Raw genomic sequence first — 24,561 nt, 5'->3', positions numbered from 1 at the left:
AATGCAAATTCTTAGACATTATTTATAAAAGACTGATTAATTTTATTTATAGCGCTATTGTTAAGGATAATCAAATTATTATAGTACATTCTACTTTTTTAGAATCGCTACAGAAAGAAGTCGGAATGGGAATCTCGTTCGCGCCGCAGTTCTCTGCCGACGCTGTATGAATACGACAGTGACGCTACTTCTCTGCGCGACCCGCAACGCTCCAGGCGATCTTCTTACCGCAGCGATCATGTTGATATGAGGTCAGTGTTGATTTTATTAAGGTACATCACCTGACTATTTATCATCATCACCTTAGCTGTTGGTTGTCCACTGTAGGATGTAGGCCTTTTGAAGGGCCAAACGCTACGATCCTGAGGCGCCTGCATCCAGCGACTTCCATCATCCATGTTGGGGACGACCCAGCCCCTGTAGCCAAGTCGATTCTCTTTCTGCGATCGCTAACTCTTCGAAAACTAGAAAAATGTATGGGAATGACAGTTCTTGATCACGTGACCAATCGATAGCAAATGTCATTTCTATATTTCTAGATTTCGAAGCGTTTGCGATTGTAGAAAGTGAATTAACGTGCCACTTGGCTATAGGGGCAGTTGTGGACAACAAGTGCAGCGTTTACCGGTGCGGGCTTGCTATTCCTGTTAATTACCTTAAGTGGCATAATAATAAAAAGAACGCCTAATTATAAATGTCACATCCAATTAATTTAAAAATATATATATATATAGAGCGACGAGCGTAACAACAAACTGTGGACGAGTGTTTTGTATTTTTTTTTGTCATTTAACTAAAAAAAAAAATATGAGATAATAATATTGCCTAACAAACTTCTTCTATTTTACAAATGCTGCGACCTAAGACACCATCTTCTGTAATGCAGGTCGATGTCAGAGATGATGGTAGACTACGCGCGCGAGCAGGCGGACACTCACTCCGAGGTGTCGGCGGGGACACTGTTGGGAAGGTACTACGACGACGACAGTGACTCGGAACACCCTTACAACCAGAACCCGTGAGTACTTCATGTCATTATTATCAGCCGATGGACGTCCACTGATGAACATAAGCTTCCTGTAAAAACCTCCATGTACTACGGTTTGAGCCGCCTGTATGCAGTCATTTTCCTTAATTTGCTTGATATTCTGGTCATCGGGTCAATTCAGAACAAACTGAAATCCGCAGAGTTTGTTGCCATCAAGTGAAGACCGTATTACCAAAGATTTTGAGCCGAAGTATCGCTTGCGGGTGCTTGAATACACCTAAGTACACAGCCTTCTTGAGGCCACACGAGCGTGCCCTGTTCATTAAGTCTCGAGTATTGTTTGAATGTTTCACGGCGCGACACTCGTTTAAAGATGTATGCCAATCGGTGTGACTCAAGTGATATTTGATAATGCGCGAGAAGTACTCTGTTAGACTTGAATTGATCCTTAAGTAAAATTTATTCTTCATGGCATGTATCCACACTAATTGGCTGGACTTAAGAATGCTTACGCAAATAATTACGATATAACCCAAGGTCAAGGTTGGCGTTTATCATGGTTTCCCTTGTCAGTAGGTATTAGTGAGTAGTTGCCGGTGAAGTTCCTAGCAATCCTAAAGTGTGCCGTGCACATTACTCATGTGTGATGTTCAGTTATAAGTCCAGAACTTTAAATCGACATTAGTAAGATTAGTGCGTGCGTGGTTCTGTACTTACGTGTTTATGCCTCCGAACTCTCCTTCTAAATGATTGAGCCGACCGATTTGAATGAAATTTCGTGTGTTCATTTTAAACGGTTCCTTGATTGGTTGATAATACAAATGTTCCCGACCTGATGGTGGTAGATGGCGCTGCTGTCGCGAAAATTTCAAGGCGGTACAAAGTTGGCAGAGTCATAGTAGTATACAAACCAAATCAATATATTTCAAGTAATTTTGTCTTAAATGTATCTTTTGCAGATCCTGGCGTCACTCCCTACATCGCTCGATAAGTCAACCGTCGCTCGCGCGGTCCACTAACGAAATGATGGAGCAGTGGACAGCGCCCGAGGGTGATGTCACCCCCACCCCTGGACGCAGACTCAGAGGTACAGGAAATATGTTGAAAACGACAGATCACAATGTTTTTTTAGTAAAAGTCTAAACCTATATGGGGACAAAATAATGACAACTACTTTTAGTATAATGAAAAGTAACTGACATTATTTTGTCCCCATATAGTTAAACATTGACTATTGTTGATTATTAAGTAATCAATTAAGAATAAGCAATAATACAAACTACAATGATGTGACAGCGACGTTTCAATGTCTGACGCGCAAATAATACAAAAGTGTTGTAATAATATTAAAATAATTTAGCTAAAAAAGCAATAAATATCCTTAAAAACTTATTTTACTTAATCAGCTCTGGCCTTCCAAAGCCAATTGGCCACCAGTTAGCTCATTTTAAGTGAATTAATCAAATTAATGTAGAATCAACTCATTTTAGTGACTAAATTTCATTTCAGGTGCTCAAGGACTTACGACCTTTACGTCTTCAGAAGTTCGTACATTCCAAGCCTCAAGGGAGTGGAGGGAATAGTAGAAAATTTGAATAATGAAATATTATATAACCCTCTCAGAAATCAAGAAGGGTCGTAAAAATATCCACATGATTAACATTTTGAAGAAAGACCATATAATTGACTACATTTCGCCTGTGCGGTAAAGAATATTGTGTACAATGACATAGTAGAGAGAAATGTGGGTTGCAAAACGCAAGTCTAGAATTAAATAATTTGACGACCTCTTTGGCGCAAATCGTATTCTACAGTAGTTTAAATCCTGTGGTGCTCAGCATACAGGTCCTGGGTTCGATTTCCAGTTCATTAGCTCAGGTCTGCCCTGGTGGTAGGCATCGGTCGCGGCTAGTTACAGCCAAGGGATTTAGCGTTCGAGTACGAAGTCGCGTAGAAACCGTCAGTGGTATAGTAACTTTCCAAGTTAGCCCGCTTCGATCTGACGATCTAAGGATCGTCACACAACATCAGGTAAAATCGCAGTCAATGGCTAACTTGTCGTTGAAATTAATATAAAAGAAATTTACTTTACGTACTTACTGCGCAGATAAGGACTCAGTCTTTTATTTTGTTTCATTGTTTGAACCAATTTGCCTTTGCAGATTGACTGCGGTTTGAATCATTACCATTATCGGTTGTGATGTGATAAGCTATCCCGCATGTTGCAGTGAAACGCGTTATGTAACGTAAACAAATAGGTATTTTAATTTGTGATTCTATCGTTCGAATGAGCATGTTAATTTGTCAAGTGATATTTCCACTGCCTTTTTGATATCCTCATAATCATGATTTGTAACTGTCAATTAAATATGTTATAAATAACATAATATATGAAGTCAAAGGCATAACTTACGTACTAATCTGGAATCGATTAAGTACGAGTATGTACTTAAAAATTTGTCATATTTTGTGTTTGTTACCTTTTTCAGGAAAATATAAGAAACATTTGTTTTATGTTCGTTAGACGATCTTAAACAAAGATTTTCTATAAATTTGCTAATAACTATTTTTAATTGAAAATATGTAAGTACTAATAAAATAATTAAGTAAATTTTTATATTTACAAAATTTATTCAAAATTATTGCTTAATTTTTAAGTTGCAAGTCAAAAACTATTTCCAATTAAATTAGAACCTAGGAGTAGGTTAAGAATAATATGTAAAAAATATGTGATATATTGCACATTCCGAAGCCATTACTTTTCTTCCAATAATTTAGTAATAGTTAGAATTAGGATCTACCATCAGGTTTAATGCCTCAAGGTTAGGGCTGTCCCTATCTTGGTTCTCTTAGAGATGAATATATTAAAACTTTACGATGCTGCAATGTAGTAAGGGTTCTTCCCTTCCCTAAGCAGTACTCTAAAATATATTTGGTTCAAATTATTGATGTAAGCAAAGCAATGTAAAAAATTAGAGGATAACTTCACACACATTTTCATTAAACTTATGATAAACACTAATTTTGTGCCAATTTTTTTAGCTCTAAAACTTTTATTAAAGCTTGCTTGATTTCTTATAGTCCTATTTCTTTGTACTGACTACAATAAATGTAAGTTTTAAAAAAATACTTGGTTGCCACCTTTTAAAAAAATTCTGTACTCTTAATTTAATAATAAAATTAAATGTAAAGTGTCATAAATAAATAATGTTTTAGCTGAAGTTGCCTAAATTATGGAAGGTATTAAAGTATGGGTGGCAACCCTTAATCTTAAATTAATATTTCATATTTAATTTTGAAAATAACATCACAACTACCTTATATACTGCCAGTGGTAGACTTTTGTAATTAATGTAGATGTAAATAGGATATACATGGATTGTAAACAACCTAGCGGCCGAGGCAAGTATGGTTCTATGATTGATATGATTCTTCACAGTCATTTTGTTTAAAACAAATTGCATGTGTTATTTTTTTCTCTATCACCTTCACACACATTATTACTTTTTTTTTTATCCACATTTGGATGGTGTGAGCTATAAGAATAACAGGGGATTCATTTGAAATGATCATCAGTCATTGATCGCATTATTAGATATTCATATTTGAACTTTTAGGTATTAGCCTAAGTATTTTTATGATATTTATATGATTAGTATGGTAGGTTTTGTTGTTTATATCACAATCGTATATGAAATATATTATGTAATAAAAGCATATCAAGAATTTGAGTTACAAAAGCTTTTCGACTTGATGAATAATTTTGATGGGGATGAACATAATAGGGATGAATATAATGATGGTGATATAATAATTCCCTGTTATTTGTTGTGTGATTTAAAAACATATGTCTTGCCTCGATTGCTACGTGTGCGTGGGTTTTTGGTAATCGGGATGTTTTAGTGCTCAATGTGAATGCTTATTTGTAGACAATAAATGTAATAAAAACAATTAAATACATTTTTAACTAATAAGAAGAATCATTTGATATTAAACGATTTTGTAACAAATTGATGTGACTAAGATGAATGGAATTGATATATCTCTCCAATATTGTTTTTTAATTGATGAAATAAAATATTGATAGTGGTGCTGAGGACAATATTAATATTATAACAAAGCTATATTTACATACTGATATAAATATATTGTATTTTGATAATTTTTAATCAATATACGTGCCTTAACAATTATATTATGTTTTATTTACCTTTAAATTCAGTGTTGTTTATCATATTTTATTGCTATCTTACACTATCAAGCACCCAGTGCATTGCTATCGAAATAATATATATTACCTATTTTAAATTACAGAAAGCTCCTTCAAATATCTCCGTAAACCGTATGACAATTTAGTGGCCTGGGAGGTAAAAATAGAAAATGCTGAAAAATATTTTGGCAGCTTAATTAAGTCCTTGAATTTTAAGTGCTTTCTACACGTTATTCATTTATGATATAATGAGGCGGTGAAAAACTAACATAAATATGAATTACCTACTCAGGAAGCTTTTGAAACAGCATTCTACCCACGCACTGACAACATTCATACAATAAAAAGGATAAATGAAAGGAAAGCAAGAAATTTAATAAGTTTATTTGCGACATTGAAAATGAGAGACATACAAAGATGAATCTTAAAATTGTTGCCTCACAGGCTCGCAATAATAAATTTATTATAATAATATGAAATAATATTAATTTAAAAAGTAATAAATTCGACGAGTCACTTCAAAAAACTTTAAATTATTCATCTAAAAGTTATTTTACATGAAACGTTATTAGGTAACAAGATTTAACCCGTTCAAGTTTCCCAAGTTGAAAAAGTCAACAAGACAGATATTATTACATTTAAATTTTACTTTTACGTAAATTTAAGCTCCGGGATCATCAGAATTTAAATTAGGTACATCAATATTTTATTACATTTAATAAATATCTATTTAACAATGAAATGTATGAAATACATTAATTTCTCAATAGTCAACAGCGTTACAAGAAAAACTGCTAAAACAACTAGATATAATACACAAAGCCCTTTTTTCAAAAAAGCTTAATCTACTACCTTTTATTTATTCACTATAATATGTACATCTAGTTAAGAGAAACTTTTAACCGCTTCTTTCAAAGATTTATACACAAATAATAAGCATTTTAGGCCTTACAGAATTTCTATCTACAACAGTACCTATTTCAACCATATTTGGTTTCTACCTACGATATGAAGTTCTGTCGACAGGTCCCTTTCGTCAGTATTTTGGCAAATCCTTCCTCGTCACGTATTTTGGCATCCTAACTATTCTTTACGCTCTATTTCATTCGCAGCTCCAAAATTATCTAGTCCGTTAAAATCTTAGTCTACGACAATATAAACTACACCTTGTCCTTAATATTTATGAACACTCTCACTGTCTATATTAAAATGACTCCTATCTTCTTCTTTGTATATCTTTCTACATTTAAAGTACAAGACAATGAACACTTACACGTTTTTCAGTTTTTAAAGTTTCTTTTGTTTTTAGCGTCTATATTTGGCTAATGGAGCCACAAGATTGACGTCTTCTGGTCACTTGTTTCCAGAATCGTTTCTCGAAATGTTTTTCCTGTAAGAATACTGTATTAAATATGAATGTAAAATCAACATGAAATTATTATTAGTGTGAACAAATCTTGACTATGTGTTTGACTATTAAGTATTAAATATATATGCAAAGTAATAAGTGCTCAAAATTGTGTTGTGTTTATATTCCAAAGGAAATGTTCTCTAAATGCACTTAATTTATGTGTATATAACCTAGATTTAAAATGGTTTTGTGTAGAACAACAATGTGCAACTAAATTGCATTGAAGTTGAAAATATTAAACTACTAATATAGGAAGGGAAGCATCAAAGCGGGGCGAATGAAAAGCGGAATGGATTTTGTTAAAAATATATTTTAAAACACTCCATCAAAATGGACAGATCAGTTCGATTAAAACAGAAACGTGAAATCTAACATTCTCACAAGCTGGATTTAAACACTAGTTTATAAGCAAGAAAATTGACAAGAGCTCTTAATGCAAAGATCCTTACAACGAACAACATTATACCAAAGGTTTAGATTAATACAATGAAAGCTGAAGGACAATTTAGATAAAACACGTATTTAAGTTTCGTATAATAAATTTAACAATATAATTTAATATTCAAATGTAAAAGGCAATTTTATTGGCCGTATTAGTGTTATCTTTCTACATTACTTTATTATCCATGACCGTATTAAAATGTAGCCCATTGGAGAGCAATAACAACCTTGGCACACCTTGTGTGTCCTTAAATCTGAATAAATCATATATGATATTAAAAGCTTCCTTTTGTCTCAGTTACACATTATAATACAGCCACGTTTACTCTCTGTCACATTCATTTTTCGAATTCATATTCATCCCAATATTTGCAACAATCACTTAAAATATTGGTTTAAATCCAGCTATTATAATGGCTGTTATCGACTGCTTGACAACTGTACAACCACAATAATAATTCACCATCATAATCGAAGTAAAGCTACATATATTAACTGTATTGTGCATCTAACGTGAAATATTTTTGTCATTCACGATAATTTATATAATGTAATGACTGAGACCTTCCGCGGCAAATCGATCTAGTATTATATAAATATTGTTTACTTAATATCATTGCTATTGGCGCGATTATTAAAGATCATGTAAACGATTTATTTTCATTACTTACACAACAATTACGGCTAGTCAGTCACTTGGTAAGAAGTGACTGGTTATCTATCTTATAATAATATTTAATAAATGCAGTCGCTAACAACCATGTCACTAGGCGTTGGCTTAGCTAGATCCAGATCATAGGCCTCTGTATAATGGTCATAAACGACAGTAAAATTATAAGTTTCTAATATATATACCAAATGTAAAGGGTACGTTAGGCCGTAAAAAATTCTAGCATAACCAATATCAGATTACAGATTAAGATAGAATTCAGTATCTCTATTCAACAAATCTTTCAATTCAGGATTTGTCAAACAGATACACTGGTAATTATTCGTATAACTAGTCGAAGAAACAATTCTAAAAGTTATCAAAAACATCAAAGAAATGTAGCCGTTAATTCGTCAAGTTTGACTCAGTGCTAATTATCTTATTATTTTATTAGAACACTAACTATTTTTTAAATTACAATTGATGAATAGTAATGACTGTTGTATGGACTGTTTCAAAGATTTAAGGCACCTTACATGATCATCAATGATAAATAAAAAAAAACTCAACGAATTATTTTGATTTTAGGAACTACTAATTTTCAAAATCTTCTATTCTATCTTTGTCTGTAATCTAAGGATCAGCGTCGACCTAGTAACAAACTGCTAGAGCATGCTCAAGCTTAATTTTGTTTTCTTTCTGAATTCCAATTAAGCCAGTCGTTAAAATATATTGTTTTATTCTTCGTGTGCTATGAGGTGAGAGCTTGTAATTATTCGACCTTCGTTTTATAAAAGTTGATAGCTTGACAGTCCATGGTCCTACATCACCCTACATCATGGTCATAATGGCTTTAGGATATTAAAGGTATATATAGTCAATCTATTCCAGTTTCGGCTGTAGTGGCAAATTTAGATCTTGTGTAAGTAAAAGGTAGGTCCTTTAAAAACACCCTTCAATTTTACAACTCTACCAAACAAGAGACTTACTCTTAAAGTAGACCATCAATAGCCCAAATATAAAAACGTTTTGTTTTTGGATTCTCTTCGGAATAATATGAAATATTATCCTTAGCTGTAGGTCTCTCAGCTTCGTGGTAGAGGTCTTCGTTTACTTTAAAATTTTACCTTTAACGGTAACTTCTAACGGTTGCTCTTACCTTTGATAGGAGAATGAGCTGACAAACTTTCTGCTTTAATAAAACGATAAAGGTCAGGTCTAGCTATCAAAGGCTTATACCATTGAGTCTTATAAATCCAAAGAAATCTTAATAACGAGACATTAGAAATGTTGTGTACGCGTAACATTGTCGCCGTCTCAGTGTGCACAAATTCTCAAGGGAGTTCTCTACAATTTGTCAAGGAAAGTGCTTAATAAAATTGGTATTTTTAGACTTTTACGCTATAAAACACACTCTGCATAGCAATTCCGCTACCATCTTTTAGTACGACCGTTTGGAGCCATCGCGGCGGAGAAGGGAGAAACGGCGTAAAAGGTTGTTAAGAGTGCTACAGGGCATTTGGTGTGTCTTGTTATTATGATTTCCGTGCTTCTATCAGTTTGTAGCTCGGTCTGCGCTGGACACATATCGCCGATGGTCACATGAAGCTGCGTGCTCAGACATGGCCATTGACAAAGCAAATCTTGTAATAGCCGTTGTTGCTCACAGTGCTGCGGCGGGGGGAGAAGGGGCGCGCGTTCAGCAGGAACGGCTCGCGGCGAGGGCTATCGGAGGACGCTCGCCGGCGGAGGAACCCCAATCTGTTGTTGACAAATCATATTAGTCGCCATGTGATTGCTCGACTCGAAAACGGCTCAACGAATTCGGCAATGCATTATTTCGACTAACAGATACCCTACAGTCTCACCTCGTTCCCGTGGGAATACGGGGATAAAATATAGCCTGTAATACGCACAAATACTAGTAACATGGCTTTACCGGTTTACGTTTATGTATTAGTAAAAGAATATTTAAAATCGGATCAGTAGATCTAGAATCTCAAGAAATGAAAAAGCGTGACAGTAATTGTGAGAATTTCAACAAGGGCTTACAAATCAAAAGTGAATACCTGTTTCTCTTGATCAACGTCTGTAGTCTAAAAAATTATGCTGACTTAACTGATTGCATTATTTTTTTTCCAAGTATACTTTACAGAAGAATACTTTGCAGAAGATTGTGATATTGCAATATTCTGCACAAAATAGGATCTACGCAAGTCAAACTACACGGATACAGGTAAGTGGGAACGGTGGAACCATAAACGTAACAAAAAGTTGGCAACCCACATCTTCCCGTTCTGGCATTGAGAGCGCGTCCGCGAACGCATCGTCAGAGCTTCCGCTCGTGCCAGTTGCTCCATCTCCATAAGTTTCGGTTCGGTTTCTGGAGCTGGAAATAAACATTTACATTGCCTTTTTCAAAGTGATCATGACACAAGTGTGTGATACTTTGCCTTCAATTTACGTAATATGCTTGTCAAATATGAACTCATTTATATTTAAACAAATTGCCTTCTTCAAAATGATCGAGACAAAATTTGGGGATACATTGTGTTGCCTTCAATTACATACTCTACTTGCCAAAGATAGAAACTATGTTCTCTGGTAGCTCCTAAAATATCAGGGTTCTCACCTTTCCAAGCATATACAGAACTGCGCGAAGTAGTATGAGGGCCGGTGCGGCACAGCGTGACCGCGTCCGCGCTCGCAACGCGCCGCACCAGCGACCGTTGGCACGCCGCGCGAAACGACCAGTGGTCGCGCGCGCCACCCTGCGCCAAACATTTGCAACAAATATTTGATAGCACACTATGTCTGCGAGCCAGCAACAAATTGTGCTAATCATTTTCGTAAAATGCTTGTTATGAAGGCTTCAGAACGGCTTTCACTAACACAATTCTATCAAGTAATTACCCGCCCGAAAGAAAATTTCTCATTGCTATTTCCCTTGAAAAAGTTCTTGAAAATCGGTTAATAACGGATGGTCAAAGCTTTCGCAATGAGATGTAGACATACATACATGTTTATCAAAGAACATAGTAAGTACCTATCTACGAGTATTTATTAAAAGTTTCAGCGGGTCAGAACCGAGTAGCCAGGGACGAAGTTGACATTTGTCATTTGAAACAAAATGCGGCGTTAGACAAGAAAAATTTGAAGACATCCGTGTTACTGGAGTACTACATGCTTGGTGGTTTGCCTTATGATGAAGTTGACGGTACCTAGCTGATTACTAACAAAATAATATCTCATCGAAATTTCAAACAATACGGACGCAGTATTAGACGAGGTGTGCTGTATGCGTCATCGCTTATGCTGATTTATGTATTTGTTGATATTTATCTTCCTTTTCTCCGCTTGTGACGATAGGACGTCACAGATATTTACAGAAATCTCAACAAATGTCTCACCCATGCCACTTCCTGTTCCGCCAATATGTCCTTCCCCTGGTCGAGCGCCAGGCGCATTTCCGCGCGCGGACTGAGCCGCTCCGGTGACGCGGGCCTCGCCTCCTCCCGTGAACACTCTGCTACTTGTGGTGGCTCCGAAGCTGAATAGGAACAATTTAGGTAAGGCAAACCAGTCACGAGGTCCCTGATACAAAAATAACGTCGCAATATTAACGTTTTATTGGAGAGTAGATTGTGTTCTTATGCTGATGATGTTGATTCAATGACGGTCACTAATTTACCTAATAATAGCTTTCGGAATAGCGTGCTCTGTATGCTCCAATAGGCATAACTGGAGCATACAGAACTATTTCAATAGACGCAGAACTTGATATAGCCGGTTTGTCCGAATAGAGAAATTAATTATTAGAGAACGCGCGCAATCTTTTTTAGATAAAGAACTCAGTTCACGCGTGAAAGAATGCGAGTGGCAGAAATACTCACAAATGCTCCGGAAAATAATGATAAGAAGGGAAAAAAGGGAAAAGGAAGAGAAAAAGAAAAGGGAAATACTCTAGAGAAAGTTAGCACGATATAATGCCATGCAGTTTCGTGCCTGACTCTGAAGATAAAAAAACGACGCATTGATATAATAATGGTTGCTACCTGGTGACAGCTGATGTAGGGGTGTCGGGTTGTGGATAGTGGTGCGTTCGAGTGTGGAGGGCGTGCTGGCTGAACTGGCTGAGCCCCGCCGAGCGCCGCCAGCAGATGCTCGCTCCACACACTCTTTTGAAACTATCGAAGAAAAAAAACTTGATATCATTTGATTCATTGAAATTTATCGTACCTAACTACTTATTATAGAAGAACTACTACTACGTGAGAAAGCTGAAGAATTTGTTTGGCTAATCGGGCTAATCTCAGGAACTACAGGCTTAAATTGAAAAGTTTTGGATTGCCCATTACCTACATAAATACCATTAGTGCTTTATAGATTTGCTCATTATTTTTGATCTCTGGAGGTAATAACTGTCTTACATTTTAATGTATTTTCGAGTCGTCTCCTCTGAGACTTTGCGATCTCGGTTTAAAGAGCCGTATCGAGAAGGGTGTTTTGGCCCGAGTATATCAGTATTGACGCCCCCGGGACCGTGTATAGAAGAACCGATTCGGATGATGCTAGAAATCGGGGATCTCGTCTACGCCGACGACGACGCTGTGTAGTTTGTACTTGTATTACTTGGGAAGCATGTTGGTCATTATGTTGTTTTCAGGGTAGTAAAGAACGTTTTTTTGGCGTCTAGGTTTACAATCGGCGCTGAAATCAGGGTTATAGTTGCAGGCCTCAACTACTTGGTTGAGTTTTCGAGAGATATTTCATATAGGGAGATTTAAGTCTCGCAAGTTGTTATTGGGTGCAAACAACATACTCGTACCGCCCGTAGCTTGAGGCATGGGCCTGAAGGACCTGCCCCCCTAGTTAAGTGGCACGTTGATTCTCTTTCTACGATCGCTAACGCTTCGAAAACTAGGAAAATGTATTAGAATGACAGATCTTGATCGCGTGTCACATTTTTCTAGTTTTCGAAGCGTTAGCGAAAAAGAATGGACGTGCCACTAATTGGCTAGGGGGCTGGAGGTGTTTCAGAGCCACCGTTGGAAGTAGCCTAGGTCATTATTAGAGAGACGAAAGCTTCGTCGGTCTGCATTTGTATTGTTCGTACCAGATTGTAAGGGCATCGATGGCGCCTCGTTGGTGGGCGTCCGGTCGGGACTCAGCTCTGACGCGGCGCCACCATTGCGCTCCTCGCCAGGGCCCTCGGGCTCCGCGTCGCACACACCGTCCTCTGCTTCTGCGGAACAATCCACCTTAACATTATACACATAAAGCACATTTTGTGTCGAATCTGTTATCTACTGCTTCAATTTTGTATGGAACTTCAGATATATTTTTGCTAAGATTTTTCAAACAATTTGCCTCAAGGCTTAACAGATATATAAGATTTTCTGTTGAATTATCTGTGTGTTATTATACGAAGAAGTGATTTCTTTTTAATACATGAAGCTTCACTGGTGGCTTAGGCATTAAGTATATATTTATGATTGTATTCGTAGATGTGATTGGTGAAAATACAATTTATCGATAATTTTATGGTTGTCTCTTTTTAAAGTTAACTCTGTTTCAAGTCATAAGATTAACAAAATAAACTTTATTTAGTGAACTAAATAGGGTTTTTGATAAAAGATAAGAAATAAAAGCAAGTTTAACTGATCAGTGATGATCCTTCACAATGTGTGTTAAAATATAAACTAAAGTCATTCTAGTGTGGAATTTTAGCTTCAGTTAAACTATTATTTAATGTATTTTAAATTCCTAAAATTGTAATATAAAGTTGTACAGTTACGTGAGTATATAATGGAAGTGCTGATTACGGAAGTACCTTAAATGAAAACTATAGTAGACATTCAAGGTGTTAAGTGCATTTGTATCATGCTGGACAACATGGATTAAAAAGGACAATATCGTTTTATAATATTGGTACAGTTTTATAACAAAGTTTGCATGCATCGTGCGTTCGTAGTGTAGTGTTCATGTAGTTTTTAATACGAAAATATAATTGTGATTTGGGTATCTTTCTTGTTTTTCCTCACCTTTCACTCTTTGTCAAGAAGTCCACTTTTCTGTCAAAATGTATCTTGTTAGTATTTACATGGGTGTCTGTGACTACTGTGTGTGGTCTAGTCTTTTTATATATGCCAATTTCTGGTTTTTATAAAATTAATGTAATGTAATTAAAAAAATATTTACATAGAGGTTTGCTTATTTTATTAAAATTTAAACCTTGTTGTTCATTCTGGTATTTTATTTTGTAACCTTTTGATATTGAGTAATTTTATTTCAGGTCTTCTATCTAAATGTAATTTTTCTTTTTTTTTTCTGAACTGAGAAAGTGTATAATGATTTGTTGATTAGTTAAACGTGGAAGCGTATTAAACAAATGAACTTACTTTCACATTTACAATATTAGTTAACGTTTTAAGAACAGATATTACAATTTGTTTTATCACAAGATTAGTGGCTCACAACTACATCACTGAACCGAGTTAGATGAAATTTCTCTTTGAAATTCATATTTTGTAATCGAACGTCACTCTTTTCTGCTCTAACATATTTAATTTTGCATCGCATAATTTACGTGTTACAGAAATTTTAGCTAATACATTATTCACAGTTTTAAATGCTTTAAATTTTTCATCGTTATATTGAAATGGTGATCTGTAGTTTCTTAATGGTCCTATAGATTTAGTGGTATCAATAAGTTATCTAACCTAGTATGCTACTATATAACCAATGAAATCCAAATCTATAATGAACGTCTATTTAGATACAAATAGTAGGTGAGTAGTAGTTTTACCTGATTCTGAAGCAGAGGGCGGTAGGTGCGGCGCGTCGCAACAATCGTCAGCACCGAGGCCACGCTCGCTGCCCTGCGCCAAGCGCCGCACCAGCGGGCAGTCACAACGTGAGATACAACCTAGCTACTCACTATGTACCCTATGTGCCAATAACCCCGAGGATACCCAATTTCGGTTCATATAAAATCCTATATCTGCCCTATATGCCAATAATGCAGAGGAAACCCAATTCCGATTCATTTAAAAATATCTTGTAATTTGTTGCACACTTGAGAAAATTCTAGTAATAGAAGACCAAATTAAAAGGCTATTGTTACAGTTAAACTTTCTGTTCACATACAATTTTCTCAAACACTATTAACAGTATTATAAGCAAATTCTAACTACATATCAAAGAGCAAATTGTAGATAATTTTTCAGCAGTCCCCAGAAGTTTTATACCATGACCTTATGTGTTTTTTTTTTGTATTTACATAATACATTTTTATGGCTCATTTTTGGTCACCCTTTTCTCCTATTATATTATATATTATGTATATTTGTATATTAATATATATTCATACGAAAAATCTATAAAAAATGTCACCCCTAAGTGTATCACATAAATCGGATTAGGGTCATGCAACAAACTACTTTCTATGCAAATTTCATCTCATTCTATGGTTTCATGTTTACATGCTTTTGTACGGCTCATACATTAATATCAATTGAACGTCACATCTACTACGTTGATCGGTCAAAGTTTTGTTCCTAAGTCTTTGAGATTTATATGGTTGGATTTTGCAACAATACTATATTAAATCTCATTAATTAATATTTCATTATTTAATTGATTTATGGCTCTGAATTTTTAACATGTGTAATATTATTATTATTAGATATTATTAAGCAACTTTGACGGATCATAACACTGACCATGGTATGTTTTACGTTACTTGAAACTATTAGAACATTATTGTTTTAATTTTATATCTTTTTGAGGACACAACAATGTTCTTAATGTTCTTAAAACTGTTAAAGGGAAAAGAACAATATTCTTCATTATTTTAAGTCTTTCGTTCAAAACTTCATGTGGACTTTTGAACATGAATTTTTAAATCATTAGTTCGCTATAAATATTTATGGTATTCACCTGGTCATCGGAATTTGTTGGCGTTGGTTTGTTGTCCTCGCTTCCACTATCAGAACCATCTTCTTCTAATAAAGGTTCTAATCTTCTTCTAAATACGTCTCTGCAATGTATACAAAAATTTTTGAAATGATTCTTCATTATAATAGGAAATTCTTTCGTCATCGAAGAAAAATAATTTTACTAGTTTTTGATTCGGTAGTTCTTATTAACCAAAGTAAGTTAGAAGAAGATGAAACAAACCATCATTTATGTTGATTTTTTAAAATCAATTTGATTAGTGTGATGTGTAAAATGTATTATTTGTAATGTAAATTGTTAATAATGTTGAAGGGATAATTATTTTCACCTCGGTAAAAGGGGTCGCATAGTTGTCGGTCCAGTTATTGTAGGTGCCATTAATAGCTCATCCATCATCAGTTCCGTATCATCATCACCAGCGTATGATGACGAAGACTTCGTTGGTGACTGCAAAAGTAAGGTTCTGTTCATTAAGGACTAGAGCAAGATATATTTAAAAGGCTTTTATATAATAAGCTTACGGAGAGTGTCCCATGTTCAGAATCAGGTAGATTATCTGATAGATCACCAGATGATGGAGTGCCCCAAGCTTCTTCGCCACTTGCGCCACTACCTTCACCGGTTTCAACTGTACCCTCCTCAGTTCCAATAGCTGACTTCCAATCACCAACTCCAAGGCACCTATTGAACTCACTTTTAATACACATATAAGAAATTAGTCAAACTAAGAGAAAAATAGTAACTCAGAAAGACTAAAATCTATAATTATTTCCTTGCTATCATAAAACATTGATTCTATTTTAAATAACTACTTTAAAATACTCTTCTATAATAAACTATGCAAGTATAAGTACTTTTAAAATCTTTAAAAATATTGTACAAATATTATTTGAATATGAAAAAATAATATTATAAAAAATCTATTCTCGATCAATAAGATCTAGCGTAAAATTTTAACAACTACTGCAACACTATGAAATATACCACAATTAGTCTTGAAACTTATATCAATGAAGTAAAATTCAAATTCTCTAACGATAGTTTAAAACTAGCAATATCTATTTTATTCTATATAGTTATATATGACATAAAAATATAGCATAATTGTTTCTAAAATAACATCATCCAAACAAGTGACCAACCAGAAACCAACGAACTCAGCGTTTTTTATCCCATCGTGTTGGTTTGCACCTAATTTGAGAGAAATGTTAAAATTATTAAGAAAAAATATTTTGTTTATGATAAGCTTCAGCATTCCGTGTTTTTGATTTATGTATAAAAAAAAATTCAAGTCATTATAAATAAATCTTTAAAAATGTTCAATATGAGGGTCACATTCCCATTCTGATACATTATGAGGATAATATTCCAAAAATCCAACCCATTTTTTGTGTTTACGCTAAAAAAATTTAATTCTGATAGTCATTAACCATAATTATTGTGATTAAGATTTCAAAACTTCCTTGTATATCGATCATTACAAAAAAATATGTAATATTGATGAATACTTCTTTTATGCTGTAAAAACTTTGTTAATTATCAAAATTATTACGCAACTAATCTTCTAAACTAACAGATGGTGACATCCAAATTTTGTTGTGTCCAAAACTGTTGCTGTTAATTATATTATAATAACAATGATTATTATAAAAATGTTAAATTATATACAAACCTTTCTAAAAAGGAAGGTTGTTTATGTGCTATTGATGTGTTTGGCACACTTTCCGTGTGACTAAATATATTCATCTTCTCAACAACAAATGAACCAGCGCGTGCAGTCCAGCCCATGATACCACCTGCTGCACTAGTTACTGAAAATCATTTAATTTTTACTTTAGACGATTTATTAGGTTTTTTATTAATTACTTAATCCTCATCATCAGCTCATTTTAATATACCAGATCTCTCTTCTCATTAGATCATAAGCAGCTATGATGGCGTAGGGGGCTAATGTTTAACGCTAACAATCACTATCATAATCTGGGAAAATCTCTAAACACTCTATCTTTCAATTCAAAAGAAATACTACAATGTAATGTTATTGTTAAAATGAGACTATTCTCAAATCTCAAAGCAAATCTTAAATACCTACATAACTAATGTTTATGAATTAAAGGATTAAGAAGATAAAGAAGAACTTTTATGCCAATACTCCGAAACCATTACCTGTGCTATACGTCTTAGAAGCATCTGGCTCTTGTGCTGTCAGTCTTACGTTACCGTCATCAGTCTCATCGGATGGCAGCCTCTCAAGGCTTGACATTGTACCATATCTAAGAAGTAAGTAAGAAGATCAAAACAAAAAAAACCTTATATCAAACTTATATTATGTGTTTTGTTTTATATTACCTTTTTAGTGATACATAAGGTAAGTCATCTGGGACATCTGGGGAATCAGGAGATTCATCTATAAGTTCATCCTGAAATTTAATAAAGAAATAACATTAGATTAAATCAATTACAGTACTATGAAGTGCCCTATAGTAGTAATACTTACAGTCTTATTAGTCATATTATAATCAGGAGTTGGCGGAACAACTGCTATATTGGGCACAGGAGAATCGGAATGTATTGAACCAAGACTTCCTGGTCTTGAATTCACCTTATTGTTTATGCTAGTTGCAGAAAGTTCGAAATGTGTTCTTTTAAATGGTTCAACTCTCATAAGATGCGCTGCGGGATTTATCGCTGAAAGACCCATTAACATCAGTGGTCCTAGCTCAGAATCCTCGTCAGATAAAACATCATTTGTATTTGCATTTATATCTTCAAACAGTTCTGATTTATTATTTATATCTCCATTCATTTTACTAACAGCCGATATACCCATTCTTGGTGATCTTCGAAGACCTCTTTCTATTCTAAAGTCATTATCGTCGTCATTTATTGAATCGTCGTCCAAAAAGACAGATGAAGTTCTAAGGCGTGTACCGACGTTTTCTCTTTTTGTTATTATATTCATGCCTAAGACTTTATTTAAAACAGTCTCAGCTTTTTGTCGCGTTCTTTCATCTTTTCTTAAAGTTGCCGGTGAAGAATAAGCAGATGTTCTCGTTTTTGATAAGGTTATGCTTTCTACACATTTAACTTCATTCAAGTATTTCTCCTGAGCTATAACACATTGAACTTGGTTAGCTATATTTGAATTGGATGTTCTTAAGTCGTTTGAACTAGAATTGAATACCATAGAGCTACAAGTTGTGTGACTAGTGGACAGAGGACTATTTCTACTACTAGAAGTGGGACTAGGTGATCTAATAGAATGTTCTTTTCTCAGTTCCAAATGGCTCTTTGTGTGACTATGACTTCTTGTGATACTGGTGTTCAAAATCGGGGAATCAGTTTTGAGCTCATAAGATTTAGATTTGAGCATTCTTTGACTTTGTTCAATTGAGTCAATTACTTTCATTGCTGCCTTAGGGGCATCTTCAGGGCGTATCCTAATAGCACCTTTACGTTCTAAGTGAGAAAAATGTTTTTGTTTACGATTACCACAGTTTGCACTACAAATGCTTGTGTTACTTTTATTTGAGGAGGAATTTTGAGGTGAAGCTTCCGTTTTTGGTTTTAGAGGTACTGGTGGTTCTTTTTGTGATATTAATGGACTATTTGGCTTCGACAAACACTTCTTGTGACACTGTCGGCAGACAGGAATAGTATCAACCACTACCGGACTCGTTCGTACAGTAATCTGAAATGAAAAAAAATCCTCAATACAATTAAATACCACATCTTAAATTGACATATCAGCATTAAATCACCTACCTGACTACCAGAATTACTACTTTTAGATGGACTTCGGTCATTTTCCTTCTTTTCCACACTATTAACAACAGTACTTTCTCTTTTTTCAGTATTTTCTATAAGTTCTGCTACTTCTAAAAGGTTTAGTTCTTTTGATCTCTTTCTAAGCTCTTCTACACTCCACATCTATAATAAATGTCATTTTATATCTTAAATTGAATTTTGTTAAGCATTAAAATGACTGAATGAAAAAATACTTGTGGTTAAGCGAGAACAGATATTGCTTTCAAAGTTTTCATGCAATAGTGTTCTACATTATCTGATGCAGTGCAGTTATTTACATTTTCGAGTTTACTTATTCATTCATTAATTTGTAAAAAAAAATAATAAATTCACCTCCATATCAGGCTCTGGTGGGTCTAGTTCTTCAGCTTCAGGTAACTGAGTCATCCATCTTTGCAAGTGTAATGTGGATCCTCGACTTCGATTACTTCTGGGGCCTTCTGCAGCACTCCCCCCTCCACCAGTCTGTGTTTCTGCTGAACTGCGTCGAGTCTAAAATGTTTGTAAGTTACAATCACTGAAATTATCTCGTAATTATGTTCGTTACCTACGATGATTTGTAATTTCACTTACTTTTTGTTTATGAAATCTTTTTAAGCTTAACTATAATAGGTATACACGGGGAATATTTTTAGCAATAGAACTTTTTCTGTTCTATTTGTATAAATATTTTTTCGACGAAAAATAAAGACGCCGTGTTTAGTATATTATTACACTTTGTTTATAGTGCTAACTAGTTTTGACTTACTTATTTATTTTAAATTTTACTAAATATAGTTAATTAAATAATATAGAAAGAAGAGTAAAGATCAAGTGGATATTAGGAAGAAGATGAGATTGTGCATAAAAATGATATAAAATAATTGTATTATATGTGTGCTCGAAGAAATGGCAATTTTTTTTATCAAAAATAATTTTACCATGATTTGTAACAATTGATGTACTTACCATTTCTGAATAACAAAAAATAGATTCAAAATTTTCACTTCTTGTCTTGATACTTAACTTTTAAAGCTGTAGGTAGATATTTATTATAATATTATACACAGTAAAAGTTAATGTATTTATAATTTGGTACCTAGGTATGTAGTAATTAGTGCGTTACGTAGAAAAATGGTAGATAATTTCAATGAACATAATAGCGCATAAACATTTTCCGTCGATTAAAACGTTCGATAGCGTCGCAAAATAAGGGCTCATTAAAAATATAAAAAAAAAAATCACCACTGACAAAGTCACTTTATTCACCGATCTTTAGAAATATCTGCTCCGATCTAAACAAAACATCCAAATTTTTATAATAAATCGATTATATGTTGAACCCAGAACAATAAGTAAAAGGCTTTCTCAAAATTATCATTCTTTTCCTCATTATCTAATAGACTTACTATACACAGCCAAAGACATCGAAAACTATTGATTCTAACTACCAAAAATTTTGCATTAAAATTAATTAGGTCATATACATTTATAAAAATCCCGGACGTAGGTTATGTGAACATTTTACGATGCTAGCGATTATAATAGACGCGCATTTCTATTTCAATTACGATACAAACATGGAAATACGTCAATATGTGAGCATTAATTTTTTGAAAAAGCAGTAACTACAATATTATTACTTAACACAGAAATATAACATCAACTACCATTTTTCTTTGTAACACATTTTATTCTAATGGCAATGCGTTATTTTAAAGAAGCGATGCAGAAAATAAAATGTCTCGGTGATACTACGATGGGCTATGAAAAGAATTCGCAACTAATCGCCAAATATCCACATGACCTGTACAATTTTGCAAGGTTATGTTATTATAGATACAGAGCACTTTAGAGTATGTATATCAAAATTATTATTAACAACGTGAATAGACTTGTAAACGATAAAACTAACATTGCCAGCAAATAGTTAACTAAAGTCAATAGTATAGGAGTCGCTGGAGGTTCTAACTCTGTATCGATAACAAAAACGTCATAAGAAAAGGACGGAAGACTCGAGAAGCAACGATGATATTAGAAAACCATTAGTTCGAAATCGTATAAATATTCCTACGATTGGTACCCTATAGTTACATTTTGACACTGAATCCTATAATACGGTAAATTGTAAAATATCGGCATACATATCGAGTACAAGCGAGTTACAATAAATACTCTCAATATAGTATTTTCATTTCAGTTCTGTTAAATTCCCATTTCATGTACCCAGTTTTATTTTTGCTTCGAAAGGGTATATCAGACTTACAACTAGATTATATTTATCAATAGCCAAAATACCGAGATTTGAGAATACTGTTAATTTTTTCAAAATATGTCTCTCAAAAATTTTGCCACAACCTTAATCGTAATTCTGAACAAACTTATTAGCAAATTTAACAATCCAACAAAGTTTATACGTCTTGTCCCATATTTACACAATTAAAAGCCAATTTGGGTGGGTATTTCTCAAAGTCAAACTCGATTTCAAAATTGGGGATCAAAAAGATCCAAGGGGCTTGTTATATACTCACATAAAGCAAGTATTTTAACTCTTTTCCTGGCCGTAAATCCGGAAATAGTAGGCATTCACTAAATCCGGATCTGACTCCGCAGATCAAAGCTCTAGATAGGCAGGAGGTGTAGGACGCTCTGGAAGTGCAACACGAGGTAAAAGAGGATCTTCAGGTAGAAATATGCGTTCTTCGACAGCATGTTTATAAGAGGGATCTACATCTAAATCGGCCAGAGCTAGATCTGCTTCAAAGGATTCCCATCTGCAAGGAGTGATTTCTGAATAATCTTCAGCTCCATCAGGAGTTAGTTGAGCGCTGGGAGAAGCGTGTTCATCGTTTCTTTCTATGCTTGAGGAGGAAACAAAATGCGAAGAGAATGTTTGCGAATCGGCTGGAGAAAGCTTCGCTGAAGGGGTTTCCGGAGTAGGAGCTGTGCGCCAGACAGTGCTAAGGGGTCCTCGAACAGGTTGAGGTTGTGGGGAAGCAGAACTGGGCCTGACATCGAAACTGACTCTAACTTCTTTTTCTGTACGCTCTTCAACGAGCATATTAAGGTGTGAACGGTAGGAACTTGCCGGCAGTAGGGCAAGGCTTGAATGTCGTTGTATGCTGGACCCTGATACCTGTCGCTGCTGGGAGTCAAGAGTTGCCAGGCTAAAGGTCAGCTGTGGATCTGGTGAGTCCAACGGCGACCCGAGTGGTGTCCCTGACATGGTGTGTGCCCGATAACTGAAATGAGAAACATGTTTGTTAAATTAATTGTTTTTAGAAACAAACATTTTAGATCAAGATAAGTATTTACATCGATAGTCATTATAGAGATTAGCATTGCCGTTCATGACAAAACACATTATCTAATCAATCAATAGAGAAATTGCAGATACAACGTAATGTCATGGCAAGGCAGTCAACAATATTACTCAAAAAATAATTTTGTAATTACATTTGTCTCTGCAGTAAGCTCTGCCAAACAGCTTTAAGGTCAATAGATGGAGCTCTCAACACGATGGGTCGAGAGCGGGCTGGAGTCCGTGGAGCGCACGACACTAATGGGCTTTCCCCACCGGCGCGACCCAAGATTAGCCGGAACTCTGTTGCTGAAAACCAAATAAGAGGAACATCTTCGTAACTAGCATCATCATAATCATCACCATCATCATCATCATTATCAGCTGATGGACGTCCACTGCTAAACAAAGGCCTCTGGTATGGACCTCCAAGTACATCGTTCATCCAAGTTCACGAGTACGAATGTTGAAGATGCCAAACTTAAACAAGCAGCCTTTAACTACCAGAAAGATAGTTATTGCTTGAATATTATAATAAATTCTACTTTCGACGTACTTGCCATATTACATGAAAGGAATAAATAATTCCTAAAAATGTTATATACTATTAAAACTAAAAAAAATGTACTACTAAAAAATCACCTTTTTTCCTAACATTGAACTGAGCTTCTGACACGGTCCCAAGTGCAACGGGCTCTTCTGTTACAAAAAGGACTCGGTCCCTCGACACAGTGGCAAATAATAGCAGGTCTGTGAATAGTAAGGCCCAGTAGGGTCTTATTGTTCTGCCTTCCACTCTGGAAAGTTCTCCACCGAAGATCCATTGCCTTCCTGCCGTGCTTAAGACGAATGGCTAAAAAATAATAAAGAAAAAATCAAATATTTTTTACAAAACATAATTTTTCTGACTAAAAGTAGGTAAACTTGAAGGTAAAGGTCTTTTCATGAAAGAAATCCCCCGGACGCGGCGCTAATGTCTTAATGGCGCTCATTGTAATTTGGTAATGGCGGTCTTAATGTCATTTGTGTAAGGCACTGTCAATTTTAGTTCAGGTTTTAGCCGCAGGACTTCTTTCATGAAAAGGACTCTAGCAGAAATTACGTCGAGCGAACCGACCTTGGACCGACAATAAATGTTTGTTGACTTCGGTCAGCTCGCCCAAATGACGCGTCGAGTAAGCGAGACAAGCACATTGCACAGACTAAAAAGACACTTGAAGGTTCAATAAAGAGTTTGGAAATTTAAAATGAGGGGGAATTTGTGTAAAAGTCTGGTCTTTGAAGTGAGAAAGGTCAGGTTTCTACGCGGCTATGTATTACGAGTATGACGTCGTAAAATATTGTGGTGTCTCGGAATTTAGTAGCCAATGTGTAGAAAAGAGATTTTTATACGAAAAATCGGATGCCAGCGACTACGTCTGCCCTTAGACCTCCTAAATCCGGCCCTGTCGCTAAACCCGTTCTTAGTGGACGTCTACTAACTATAAACTACCTTCCTGCCAAATTACAACAGTGTAAGGCAAGCGTTTTCCACTTTTTGTGATGAGTGATCTTTCTATTTTATGTTTAGATAGCATTGACTTGCCATGAAAACACCAAATTTAACTGAATTAAAATTGTTTAATCTATATATGAGTTAGCTAAATCACTTGATTTAACGCTTTGTCTATGTCCTGTGGTCATCAGTTTTCTGATAATCACCTTACATCTAGTGAACACGAGTCGACTCTCGAGGTCGGCAACAGACAATAATGGTTTTCCATCTCCAGCAAGTCCCATCAAACCTGATCCCGCTGTTACATCTTGGTATCCACTC

The 24,561-nt window shown here is 35.0% G+C and overlaps 2 protein-coding genes across 3 annotated transcripts in view; one reads left to right on the top strand and one right to left on the bottom strand.

The window, feature by feature from the left end:
* The window catches only part of LOC112053695 (uncharacterized), a 102,639-nt gene extending 97,458 nt beyond the window's left edge, over nucleotides 1-5,181 (top strand). For both annotated transcript variants that reach the window (XM_052881312.1, XM_052881311.1), the window contains 4 exons: nucleotides 103-251; nucleotides 887-1,018; nucleotides 1,948-2,075; nucleotides 2,498-5,181. In XM_052881312.1, the coding sequence (XP_052737272.1) occupies nucleotides 103-251; nucleotides 887-1,018; nucleotides 1,948-2,075; nucleotides 2,498-2,571 (483 nt within the window). In that variant the 3' untranslated portion in view covers nucleotides 2,572-5,181. The remainder of the gene's footprint in view (nucleotides 1-102; nucleotides 252-886; nucleotides 1,019-1,947; nucleotides 2,076-2,497) is intronic.
* The window catches only part of LOC112053688 (uncharacterized), a 73,557-nt gene continuing 53,797 nt past the window's right edge, over nucleotides 4,802-24,561 (bottom strand). Inside the window, exons 12-32 of the mRNA XM_052881313.1 lie at nucleotides 24,447-24,560; nucleotides 23,388-23,598; nucleotides 22,901-23,054; nucleotides 22,581-22,686; nucleotides 19,799-19,957; nucleotides 19,424-19,588; nucleotides 18,156-19,349; nucleotides 18,008-18,078; nucleotides 17,825-17,931; nucleotides 17,331-17,469; nucleotides 16,180-16,339; nucleotides 15,987-16,105; nucleotides 15,641-15,740; nucleotides 14,508-14,580; nucleotides 12,816-12,944; nucleotides 11,755-11,886; nucleotides 11,110-11,249; nucleotides 10,332-10,470; nucleotides 9,986-10,088; nucleotides 9,367-9,460; nucleotides 4,802-6,588 (exon numbers count right to left, since the gene is read on the bottom strand). Of these exons, the coding sequence (XP_052737273.1) occupies nucleotides 6,511-6,588; nucleotides 9,367-9,460; nucleotides 9,986-10,088; nucleotides 10,332-10,470; nucleotides 11,110-11,249; nucleotides 11,755-11,886; nucleotides 12,816-12,944; nucleotides 14,508-14,580; nucleotides 15,641-15,740; nucleotides 15,987-16,105; nucleotides 16,180-16,339; nucleotides 17,331-17,469; nucleotides 17,825-17,931; nucleotides 18,008-18,078; nucleotides 18,156-19,349; nucleotides 19,424-19,588; nucleotides 19,799-19,957; nucleotides 22,581-22,686; nucleotides 22,901-23,054; nucleotides 23,388-23,598; nucleotides 24,447-24,560 (3,687 nt within the window). The 3' untranslated portion in view covers nucleotides 4,802-6,510. The remainder of the gene's footprint in view (nucleotides 6,589-9,366; nucleotides 9,461-9,985; nucleotides 10,089-10,331; nucleotides 10,471-11,109; nucleotides 11,250-11,754; nucleotides 11,887-12,815; nucleotides 12,945-14,507; nucleotides 14,581-15,640; nucleotides 15,741-15,986; nucleotides 16,106-16,179; nucleotides 16,340-17,330; nucleotides 17,470-17,824; nucleotides 17,932-18,007; nucleotides 18,079-18,155; nucleotides 19,350-19,423; nucleotides 19,589-19,798; nucleotides 19,958-22,580; nucleotides 22,687-22,900; nucleotides 23,055-23,387; nucleotides 23,599-24,446; nucleotide 24,561) is intronic.

This window comes from Bicyclus anynana, chromosome 4, assembly GCF_947172395.1.
Source record: "Bicyclus anynana chromosome 4, ilBicAnyn1.1, whole genome shotgun sequence".
In the NCBI taxonomy this organism is placed as follows: Eukaryota; Metazoa; Arthropoda; class Insecta; order Lepidoptera; family Nymphalidae; genus Bicyclus; species Bicyclus anynana.
Note: the sequence above shows the minus strand (reverse complement) of the source record. Positions and strands in the feature narration are given on the sequence as shown.